The 11,820-nt window shown below is 44.0% G+C and overlaps 1 protein-coding gene across 1 annotated transcript in view; it reads right to left on the bottom strand.

Annotated features, from left to right (window-relative positions):
* Window positions 1-11,351, bottom strand: part of xpnpep1 (X-prolyl aminopeptidase (aminopeptidase P) 1, soluble) — a 26,201-nt gene extending 14,850 nt beyond the window's left edge. The window contains 5 exon segments of the mRNA XM_034239247.1: window positions 8,778-8,870; window positions 9,022-9,126; window positions 9,520-9,583; window positions 10,233-10,357; window positions 10,624-11,351. Coding sequence (XP_034095138.1) covers window positions 8,778-8,870; window positions 9,022-9,126; window positions 9,520-9,583; window positions 10,233-10,357; window positions 10,624-10,642 — 406 coding nt within the window. The 5' untranslated portion in view covers window positions 10,643-11,351.
* Window positions 11,352-11,820: the final 469 nt, after the last annotated feature.

Here is an 11,820-nt window from a genome sequence, read left to right as displayed (position 1 = left end):
CTCTCCTCCGGCATGTCACAACCCACACAGCCCTCTCCGTGACGCAGCTGCTCGGCGTTGGCGTCAGCTGGTCACGTGGGGATTCCCCTGGGTCTCTTCCAACAGGGGGACACTCCAGAGGTGGTTCATTCCTAACCCGGCTTCATGCCTAAGGTCATCACAACTCTTGTAGGTCAAGAGTGATCACCCTGGCTGGCTTATTCCCCCCTCCTTACAGGTCGGAGGAAGAAGCCACGTCTCATCTCCTCTGTCCGGTGCACGCGCTGTCTTGCTATGTTATGCTATGTTATGCTATGTTATGTCTGTGTGAAGCTGTGTCACAGGCATATGTCTCCTCTGGGGTGGAGCCCCCAGAGAACATTAATGCGCACTCCACCAGAGGAATTTCCTCCTCCACGGCTTTGCACGGAGGAATGTCAGTGGAAGATATTTGCACTGCTGCATCTTGGTCTTCCCCCTGTTCATGTATTAATTTTTATTTGAGGGATGTCTCCCTTTCCTCTCTGACACACCCTGTACTGGGTGTCCTGTCGGAGTGAGTGACGTCAGGGATCAAGCTGTGCGCCTCTCTCCTGCCTCTCGGCACGCGGAGAGCGGCCCTTTTTCCCTCTTATAGGAGGGATGTTCCTTTTTCCTCTGACACACTTTGTACGGAGTGTCTGGTCAGAGTGAGTGACGTCAGGGATCCAGCTGAGCGCTCTCCTACCTGTCTGACACGCAGAGAGTTGCTGTTCCCCCTCTATGATCGCTGGGCAAGGTGGGACCTTCGTCTCTACTTTCTCACAGCGGCCGGTATGTATTGTTCCCAGCCTTCACCCCGTCGGGAAGATAGGCATGTTTTGCTATGTTCCAGGGACGGTGATGCGCCATTACGCATGGCACAACAGGCAGGGGGTATTATTGAGCAGGTGTGTCTGTGCTTCTAGTGCCGGGCGGACCCAGTGGGGCGCAGACTACATCATGCTTAGCCCTTAACCCAATAGCGATAGCCTTAGAGGGCGAAGCCATATACGAAATAGAACTGAGGTTACCTACTGTAACCCCAGCTTCAATGAGTAAATGGCGCAGCCCTCTAAGTGCGGGGCCCCACTGGCTCTTCGAATAGCTGAAGTTATTTTGTATGGGAGCAGAGTGCCGGGCCCCCTACCTATTTATACCGGAAGGAGGCCCGAGGGTGGGGCCCACCTAGCGGGTGGGCGTGGACTACAAGTGTTTCAGTGCTGCGCGGGGGCGCAGAGGGATAACCCAATACCGATAGCCTTAGAGGGCTGCGCCATTTACTCATAGAAGCTTGGGTTACAGTAGGTAACCTCAGTTACGACCCTGGGTCGTTAGGTCATGTGTGTGGAAATTGTTTCCCTCCTGTGTGTGTGTGTGTGTGTGTGTGTGTGTGTGTGTGTGTGTGTGTGTGTGTGTGTGTGTGTGTGTGTGTGTGTGTGTGTGTGTGTGTGAGCAACAGGTGGTGCCCGTTAAGCTGATTAGCTACCTTCAACCTGCTGATTGGTCCACCTGAAGAAGAGAGGATATTTAACTGCAGCCGTGCAGTTCCTCGGTCTCTCTCCGACTAGACTTCTCCTACTCCCAACACACATCTGCGCTGCAATGTCTGTCCTGTTATCATGATTGCTTATTTATACCGTATGCCGGTCCTTTCTCTCGTGTTGTGAGACTGTGTAGAAAAGCTACTAAAACTGTCTTTGTTAGACACGCTTTATTTTGCTTAGGAGTGCAAAACCCTTTCTTTTTTTTCCTTCTGGATAATTCGTTTTCTCCTGTTTTTTGCATTAGAGTAGGTAAGATTTTTGTAAGTTTATTTTTCTCATTTGATAAGTAAGATTTTGTGTTAAAAGCTTTCTTTGTTTTGTGGTTTTGCTACTCCGGTGTGTAATAATTTTGGGTAAATACATTTACCAAACGCTTTCTCTGTTTTGGCGTCCGTGTTCTTGGGAGTGGGAAAAGTGGGGAGAGTGCATTTTATGCTGCGCCTAGGTTCCCCTAGGTCTGGGCGTAAGATAATTGGGGGCTCGTTCATCCGGTCTTTCTGTTCTTGTCATCGGGTCGGGTAAGCATGGCTATTTCCTATTCTCGTACATTTTATGTTTCTGGTTGACAGTTTGTCTGTTTGAAATTCACAATGGAGTCAATTACAATTGTTTACTCAGGAACCTTCCATTGAGATACTAGATAACTGCCTTTGAACGCATCGCTGGTATGCTACAGTGGCCTAGGAGAGTGTGGCCTCTGTTGTTACATTGCAAATTCGTTGGTAAAGCTCAGGAAGTTTGCAATGCCCTGACTGTTGAGGAGAGCCTCGATTACGAAATTGTTAAGACCACAGTCCTTCGAGCATATTAATTAGTACCGGAGGCATACAGACAAAAATGTGGGAATAGTAAAAAGGGTGTCAACCAGACCTACGTGGAATTTGCGAGAGGAAAAGGTAGCCTTTTTGATCGGTGGTGTCAAGCTAGCAAAGCCACGTCCAGGGAGGACATACGTGAGCTCGTTCTTTTGGAAGAGTTTAAAAATCAACTGCCTGAGAAAATTGTCACTTATCTGAATGAGCAGAAAGTTGTATCACTTGCTGCTGCCGCGGTACTGGCAGATGAATTTGTGTTAACTCACAAAAATGTTTTTTTTCTTCCAGTTTGCCGTGATCCTGTGACAAGTGACAGAAGGGTAAAATCTCCTTTCCATGGTAGCGCCAAAGCAGCTGAGAACAGGGAGTGCTATTACTGCCGTGAGCAAGGACACCACATCGTCGACTGCCCTAGCCTAGAAAGGAAAGAGCAGTACGCAGGTAGAAAAACGCCATTCCCTATACATTTTATTCATACCAAACCGCACTCTGCAAAGAACGTTGCATCAAACGTGGAGGATAGCGCTATTGATGAGGCGTTCAAGCCTTTTATTTCGCAGGGTTCTGTGTCTTTGACAAGTGGGGGAAAACAAATTCCCATCACAATTCTGAGGGACACAGGTGCTAAGCAGTCGATTATTCGTGGTGGTGTCCTGCCGTTCTCAGCTCAGTCGTATAGTGGGACAGATATTTTGGCATGGGGGGTTAAACTAAGTGTTTTGCGTGCGCCCTTGCATTTTGTTCAGTTGTCGTCCAAATGTATTTCTGGTGTGGTTAAGGTGGCTGTGCATTCCCAGTTACCAATTAACGGTGTTGATCTGATCCTGGGTAATGATTTGGCTGGGAAGAAAGTTTTTCCGTCACCCGAAGTGGTTAATGATCCAGCTATGATCACATGTGTGTCTGAGTCCACTGCGTTGGATTCGGTTCAGCTGTTCCCTGTGTGTGCTGTAACTCGTGCCATGTCCCGAAAACTAGGTGACGTAGTGGATCTGAGGGTCAAGAGAAAATATCTGTTTCCATAGAGCTTCAGCCTGACGACAAACCCCTTCAACTTTCAGTGGATAAAGATCAGTTGATTAAAGCACAGAAATCTGACAGTACATTGTCGTCCTGCCTATCCTTTGAAAATGACAAAACGGGTGAAAGATCAGTGTCTTACGTATTTGATGATGGTGTTCTGATGCGCCGCTGGTCGCCTAGCTCAGGTTGTACGCAGGAGTCTGGGTACCAAATTGTAGTTCCACAGCCGTTTCGTTTACAAGTGCTGAGTTTGGCACATGATCATACTCTCTCCGGTCATTTAGGAGTCCGGAAAACCTACCAGCGGGTTCTCCGTTATTTTTTCTGGCCTGGACTTAAATCAGACGTTGTTAAATTATGTCGTTCTTGCCATACCTGTCAGATGTCTGGTAAGCCAAACCAGGTGATTCCAAAAGCCCCACTTAGACCGATCCCCGTCATGGGAGAGCCTTTTGAGCATGTTATTATTGACTGTCGGGCCGTTATCTAAAACAAAATCCGGTAATCAATACATTCTTACGGTGATGTGCGCTGCTACTCGTTACCCGGAGGCGGTACCGCTGCGTTCGTTAAAGGCTCGCTCTATTGTGAAAGCGTTGGTAAAGCTTTTCTCCACGTTTGGCCTCCCAAAAAACATCCAAAGTGACCAGGGATCCAATTTTATGTCCAAAGTATTAGCGCAGGTCATGTCAGAGCTAGATATCGGACACCGTACGTCAAGTGCGTACCATCCAGAGAGTCAAGGCGCGTTAGAAAGGTTCCATCAGACGCTAAAAAGCATGCTTCGCAAATTTTGCACCGAAAATAATCGTGAGTGGGATGAGGGTTTACCGTTGTTATTGTTCGCTATAAGAGAGACAGTACAGGAGTCTTTAGGATTCAGTCCGGCCGATTTGGTTTTTGGCCACACTGTGCGTGGCCCGCTGCGTCTGTTGAGGGAGAACCGGCTCTCCGATAAGTTAAAGAAAGAAGACAACATTTTGGACTTTGTCAGTTCATTTAAAGAAAGGCTGCATCATGCCTGTGATTTGGCCCGTGAGTCACTCCGGACCTCCCAGTCTAAGATGAAATCCCGGTATGACAAAAAGACAGTTGCGCGGGAGTTTCAAATCGGTGACCAGGTATTAGTTCTGCTACCCGTTGTTGGTTCGGCCCTTCAAGCAAAATTTTCCGGCTCGTATGAGGTGGGCCGTAAGCTCAGTGGAACGGATGATATGATCCGTACTCCGGATCGTAGAAAGAAAACTCGGGTGTGTCATATAAACATGCTTAAAATGTACGTTGATCGTGAAAGTGGCGCTGCTCAATCTCTGATGGTAGCGCCTATCGCCTCTGTGTCTGTTACTCAACCACCTTACAGCCCATGATGACGGGCTGAGTGACAGGCGCGCTTCTGTGTCCTGTGCGCGCCTCGGTAATTCAGCCATATTGTCCGATCTTCATGAACATCTGCCTTACTCGCCCCGGGCTGATATTCGCAGGCTCATTGAAAATTATCCGAGTTTGTTTGGGGATACTCCTACTCAAACGACTGTATTGGCTCATGATATTGAGGTAGGCGAACACAAGCCTATTAAGCAGCATGCCTATCGTGTCAACCCGGCTAAGCGAGAATTGATGCGTCAGGAAGTGAAGTATCTCGTTGAACACGGTCTCGCCGTTCCAAGCAATAGCCCGTGGAGTTCACCATCGCTCCTGGTCCCTAAGCCGGATAAGACGCCGCGTTTTTGTAACAATTACCGTAAATTAAATGCCGTTACTAAATCAGATTCCTTCCCGCTTCCACGGATGGATGACTGTGTGGACCGTGTGGGTTCTGCTAAATATGTCACAAAGTTGGACCTCCTTAAGGGATATTGGCAGGTTCCCCTCACTAAGCGTGCTGCTGAAATCAGTGCATTTGTCACACCAGACTGTTTTTTGGAGTACACGGTTATGCCGTTTGGGTTGAGAAATGCACCTGCCACTTTCCAGCAGCTGATGAAAAGGGTTTTATGTGGGGTTGGGAACTGCGAAGTTTATCTGGATGATATTGTGGCCTATTCATCCACCTGGCTTGAGCATCTGAAGACTCCGAGTGAAATATTTGATCGTTTGCGTTCAGCATCCCTCACACTCAATTTGGCTAAATGTGAGTTTGGGAAGGCTATAGTGACGTATTTAGGTAAGCAAGTGGGACAAGGTCAGGTCTGCCCTGTGGCTGTTAAAGTACAGGATATTATAGATGTCCCACCCCCCCAGATGCGCCGTGAGCTCCGACGTTTTTTGGGGATGGCTGGCTATTATCGCGCTTTTTGCAGAAATGTCTCTGATATTGTGGCTCCCTTGACAGGTTTAGCAAGTCCTAAAGTACTTTTCCGGTGGTCATCATTATGTCAGTTGGCTTTCGAGGCCGTAAAGGCGGTCCTCTGCAGTGCCCCGGTACTTGCTGCTCCAAACTTCACCCGCCCTTTTAAGTGCGAGTGCACTAGGTGCGGGCGCAGTACTTCTGCAGGAGGATGAGCGGGACATTGATCATCCGGTCTGTTACTTCTCGAAGAAGTTCAAGAAACACCAGCTTCATTACAGCACCATCGAAAAAAAGGCACTGGCTTTACTTTTGGCGTTACAGCATTTCGAGGTGTATATAGGGTCGAGTTCTGTGCCAACTGTGATTTTCTCTGATCATAATCCTCTCGTGTTTCTATCTCGGATGCAGAACAGCAACCACCGCCTTATGCGTTGGTCCCTTTTGCTACAGGATTTTAACGTCCAAATTTGCTACAAGAAGGGGGTTGATAATGTTATGGCTGATGCTCTGTCCAGGTCCCTGTGAATCTAACATTTCTTTGGGGGAAATGTTTGATTTTTAGTTGGGGGGGGTGTTACGACCCTGGGTCGTTAGGTCATGTGTGTGGACATTGTTTCCCTCCTGTGTGTGTGTGTGAGCAACAGGTGGTGCCCGTTAAGCTGATTAGCTACCTTCAACCTGCTGATTGGTCCACCTGAAGAAGAGAGGATATTTAACTGCAGCCGTGCAGTTCCCCCCGGCCTCTCTCCGACTAGACTTCTCATACTCCCAACATAAATCTGCGCTGCAATGTCTGTCCTGTTACACTGATTGCTTATTTATACCGTATGCCGGTCCTTTCTCTCGTGTTGTGAGACTGTGTAGAAAAGCTACTAAAACTGTTTTTGTTAGACACGCTTTATTTTGCTTAGGAGTGCAAAACCCTTTCTTTTTTTTCCTTCTGGATAATTCGTTTTCTCCTGTTTTTTGCATTAGAGTAGGTAAGATTTTTGTACGTTTATTTTCCTCATTTGATAGGTAAGATTTTGTGTTAAAAGCTTTCTTTGTTTTGTGGTTTTGCTACTCCGGTGTGTAATAATTTTGGGTAAATAGTACATTTACCAAACGCTTTCTCTGTTTTGGTGTCCGTGTTCTTGGGAGTGGGAAAAGTGGGGAGAGTGCATTTTATGCTGCGCCTAGGTTCCCCTAGGTCTGGGCGTAACATCGAAAAAACCGATTATTTTGCTTTGCTAGGTTCAGGGTTCTTACATCTTTTCCAAAGTCAAATTCAAGCACTTTTCAAGCATTTTCAAGGTGCATTTTCCAGCTTTTCAAGCATCTTACAGCTGTTGTAAATTACATATTTATATACACATACTCAAATGATTATTTCCCTACCTCACATTAAATCAGATGTTCTTTATGCTATAAACAAACAAATGTGTGTTTCATAATAGCATTCTACTTGAGGATGAAAAATTAAAGAAAAAAAAACTAAGTTTAATATTTCAAAATGAGTGACCCATCTGTATGTCCCATATAACCTGTCTGAGCCAATATAAAACAATCAGCCAAATAACTTTTCAATACATTATTGATTACTATTTTTGAGGTACTTTTAGGTTGGCAGTAAACACAAGTCAGAGGTACATGGTGTACTTCTACTCCACTACAGTTTAGAGGTACATGGTGTACTTCTACTCCTCTACAGTTTAGAGGTACATGGTGTACTTCTACTCCTCTACAGTTTAGAGGTACATGGTGTACTTCTACTCCTCTACAGTTCAGAGGTACATGGTGTACTTCTACTCCTCTACAGTTTAGAGGTACATGGTGTTCTTCTACTCCACTACAGTTCAGAGGTACATGGTGTACTTTTCCTCCACTACATGTATTTAATACCTTTAGTTACTTCACAGATGTGGATGAATGGTGTGAAATATAACCAAGTGTTGAATCAGACTTTAGTTCCACCTGGAGTAAATCCACCAGCTACCCTGCAGTACACAAAGTCATTCAAACTAGCTGCACCTTTACCAGCTTTGAGAACACTTTCATGATCAATCATAAGAAAACATATCATATATATTATTCTGAAATGGACCAATTTGCACAATGACTACTTTTACTGTCGCTACTTTAACTATATTTTGATGAGAATACTTTCCTACTTTTACTTGAGGAACATTTTGAATGCAGGACTTTTACTGTGACAGAGTATTCCTACACTCTGGTACTTCTACTTTTGCTAAGTACAAGATCTGAGTACTTATAATTTCACTACAAGATCTGAGTACTTATAATTTCACTACAAGATCTGAGTACTTGTACTTTTACTCAAGTACAAGATCTGAGTACTTATTACACCTCTGGTAGTGTATTAGTCTGAATTGTAGCCACACAATCACGCAGAGCTGCATAAAAATAGACTCACAATGGTAACAAGTGGAAAATAACAATTTTCAAATGTGTACAATGATTTTTAGGTAATGCTGACTACTCAAGACACCTGACTTATACATCTTCAAAGGAAGACTGTTCATTCTACAATTACATGGGATTAAAGCAAAATGTAGTTTTACTTGTATTATACTTCAATTTTATATAAAAGACAGTTTGTTTTCAAATAAACAAAGTATTGGCTTTCAGAATATTAAACTTGTTTCGGCAAATTCAGATGATAAATACAACTTTGAAGCTTCGGCATAATTACAAGCAGAGAACGGACTAATGTAACGTCACAGCAAGCATAACAACAGCCGGTGTTTCTTGTGAGTGTCACACACACACACACACACACACACACACACACACACACACACACACACACACACACACACACACACACACACACACACACACACACACACACACACACACACACACACACACACACACACACACACACACACACACACACACACACACACACACACACACACACACACACACACACACACACACACACACACACACACACACACACACACACACACACACACACACACACACACACACACACACACACACACACACACACACACACACACACACACACACACACACACACACACACACGAGATGCCTTAAGTTGATCCAGTGCACTGAGAGGAACATGAGACGTACCAGCAGCGATGATCCACGGATCTACTCCCACTTTGGAGTTCTCTGGCAGGATGCTGATCAGCCAGTCCTCCTGAGAGGGTGTCTCCTTCAGCCCTAGATATGATTGTTTTTAAACAACATGATCACAAGACAGCGACATAAAATGTGCCAGATTCATTCCAGTGTTTACAGTCGCTATTAAGATACATGTATGTTTAAAAAAAGCCTTTGCAGTTAGGATGATCCTGTTTTTTTTAATTCTTACCCATCTTCATGAGGCTCCAGTTGTTGTCCATCTGCTGACTGGCCTGGAGGAAATATCTCCCATCAGTCCACATTGCAGCGTGTTGCTCTGTGACGATGGCTGTACCTACACGACACAACAAGCAACGCACAATTCATCTTACCAATCACAGAGGCTTTTGTATGGTGTGTACAATAGATGAATACGAAAAGGTTAAATAAGCAGTATCTCCCCATTAAAATGTCTTAGAAAGACCTGACCTGTGTTATAAGTGGTTTACTTTATCCAAATGTTTACACTTCTTTCTTTACAAACTGTGCTGTTTACCCAGAGGGATTTGTTCCAAAGTAGGTCACATCACCTAAAAGTACACCTTATATCATAACAAACTGAAAGATAATCTACTGTACTAACTATATTGAACATGAGACGATGCACTGGGACCTGGACGCAAGTTTATTTATCCTATCCTAAAACAAGAAATTAGCTAGGATTTGAACTGGATGAAGCAAACCATACCTGCAGAGCCATTAAATCCGCAGATAAATTCACGTCTGCAGTCACTCGGTGCAATGTATTCACTCTGAAAGACATGGGGGCAAAGAGAGAGAAGGAGACAGAGAGAGATCAGCTTAATTTACAATCAGTGTGAAGGAGCATGTCAGACATTTTAAATGGCACCTTGGCTGCTCTTCTCACATCGTGTCGTGTGCATGGAGAGGGCAAAAGGGAGGAGCAGTGGGTAAAGGGCTACAATTAATTTTCAAGGTTAGAAAAGACGATTAAAAGGGAATCACAACACACACAATGAGACAGGAGCTGCAGCAGCTCGGCTTTGAGCTGGTGCATGTGTGTCTGAGTTTATCTTTGGGGGTGACTTTATTGGTGTTTTAAAGCAGTCAGTGTATGTTTATGTGTCAGTGAAGAAGAAATAGCCATCGCATATTATTTATCCTAAAGCTCTACTGTTGAAGCTTCTAAACTAACTTACATCCCTTCTCCAATGTAATGTTACTACAGTACACACTCCAGGAACTATTAACCTAATGGTGGCAGAACTACAAACTGCGTTCAAACAAGTTTACTTATCTGTTTCCTGATTCTTGTGGTTGAAGTTGTGTCTTCTTTGCTGATGTGTTCATGTGATGTGTTTTTTTAATCCACCTCAATAAAACTGCATGATTAAATTAAGATGAATTATAATTTAAAAAAAATTGTGTGATCTCACTTACCTGGTGTGCATCTCCAGAAGGGACGATGTAGGCCTGTATGGGCTCAGAGAAGTATTTAGAATTTTTCATCGCCTGCCGAAGTTGCCTGAGCAGCTCTCCTGTGATCTTTGGAGACATGGCTGAGTCTAAACGAAGAAAGAAAATGACACACTTATTTAAGACATAAAACCATGTAACAAAACGCCCTTACACTAAGGTAAATGTCCTAGCTTAACATTAAAGCTGCTGGGATTTAGTGCAGAAAAAAACACCTACAGTAGCCTATGCAGTTATGATGTGAATACAAACTTGAAACACAGTAATTTCCCACAACTACCTTTATAAAAAAAGAACAGAGATATGTGCCTTGATCTATTGTTATAAAAACCCACCCCAATTACCCATAGATTACCTGACTTTTGGGAAGTCATGTTGATTTTATGTGCCTGGAGCAGGACAGTGTCTACCTGACTATTAACGTGGAGCTCAAAGTCACAGTCCACACCTGATCTTTATCCTGCTGTAACATAATGATTCAGCAACTGTCACATTAGTTAAATATTAAAAGAATAGACCCATTGGGTGGTGACGGTAGGTGTATTAACTATTTCAAATGTGGCAAAGTCCGAAAGATATTGTGCAGTGTCGAATTTATCAGCATTCACAATAACTGACATAATTGTTTGGAAAGAACTTCAGCGTGCCGACCAATCACGTTGCAGTATTATTCATCGAAGAGCTCTCCTATTGGCTTAACACCGCATGCGATTGTTGTTTACAAGTAGGCATAAGAAGATGTAGCATTTATCTTAACTAATACGCTAGCTAACTAGCTTGAATACAGTGTAACATCTCGTTATATTCTGATAATAAACGGCAAGCTATGACGATATTTTGTATCCACACATCACTGTTATCAACAGGCCATCCAAAACACACAATAACTCGTTCATTTAGAGAGTAGCTGTGTGCTTTAGTAGTGGCAACAAGACAATAGTCTATCTGTAAAGTTGTTAGCTGATTTCAGATATATTTCACATAATGTCACAGTTTGACAGCTCTGAGTGAAGGCTTTTATCCCCACTTTGATAATGGACGTTACAGACACAGGCGTGGTGAACAAGTCAACATCCCGCGGTGCCACGTTTTCTCCCCCTAACCACCGCTAGCTAACGTTTACGTCCCCCCTCATGCGGCCAGTGAAATGCTGAATACACACCCGGTGGTTTCCTTCTAGAAATGTGATTATTGGGCTAACAAACGAAGCGCTTCTGTACCAGCCTGAACCTTGTGGTTAATATACAAAACAGGAGGCTGCCATTTCTTTGTTGACGTTTGTGGTCACGTGACTGCAGCTCCTTCCAGTAGAGGCAGCGGGATCCAGACTCGACTCCATTAGAGAGAAAAACATACACTGAACAATAAAATAACCCATAATCTATGATTATTAATACAATTATTATTCATATAGCTACTGCCACTTTGCAGGGAGTGTTCAACTTAACCATTGCATTTGAGTATAGAAACACTACTGGAAGATCCGCAAAACGAACAAAAGGAGTAAAATATATTGTATTACATCAAATAACACCATTACATATGAGTTTTT

Source organism: Gymnodraco acuticeps, unplaced genomic scaffold (assembly GCF_902827175.1).
Source record: "Gymnodraco acuticeps unplaced genomic scaffold, fGymAcu1.1, whole genome shotgun sequence".
Classification (NCBI taxonomy): Eukaryota; Metazoa; Chordata; class Actinopteri; order Perciformes; family Bathydraconidae; genus Gymnodraco; species Gymnodraco acuticeps.
Note: the sequence above shows the minus strand (reverse complement) of the source record. Positions and strands in the feature narration are given on the sequence as shown.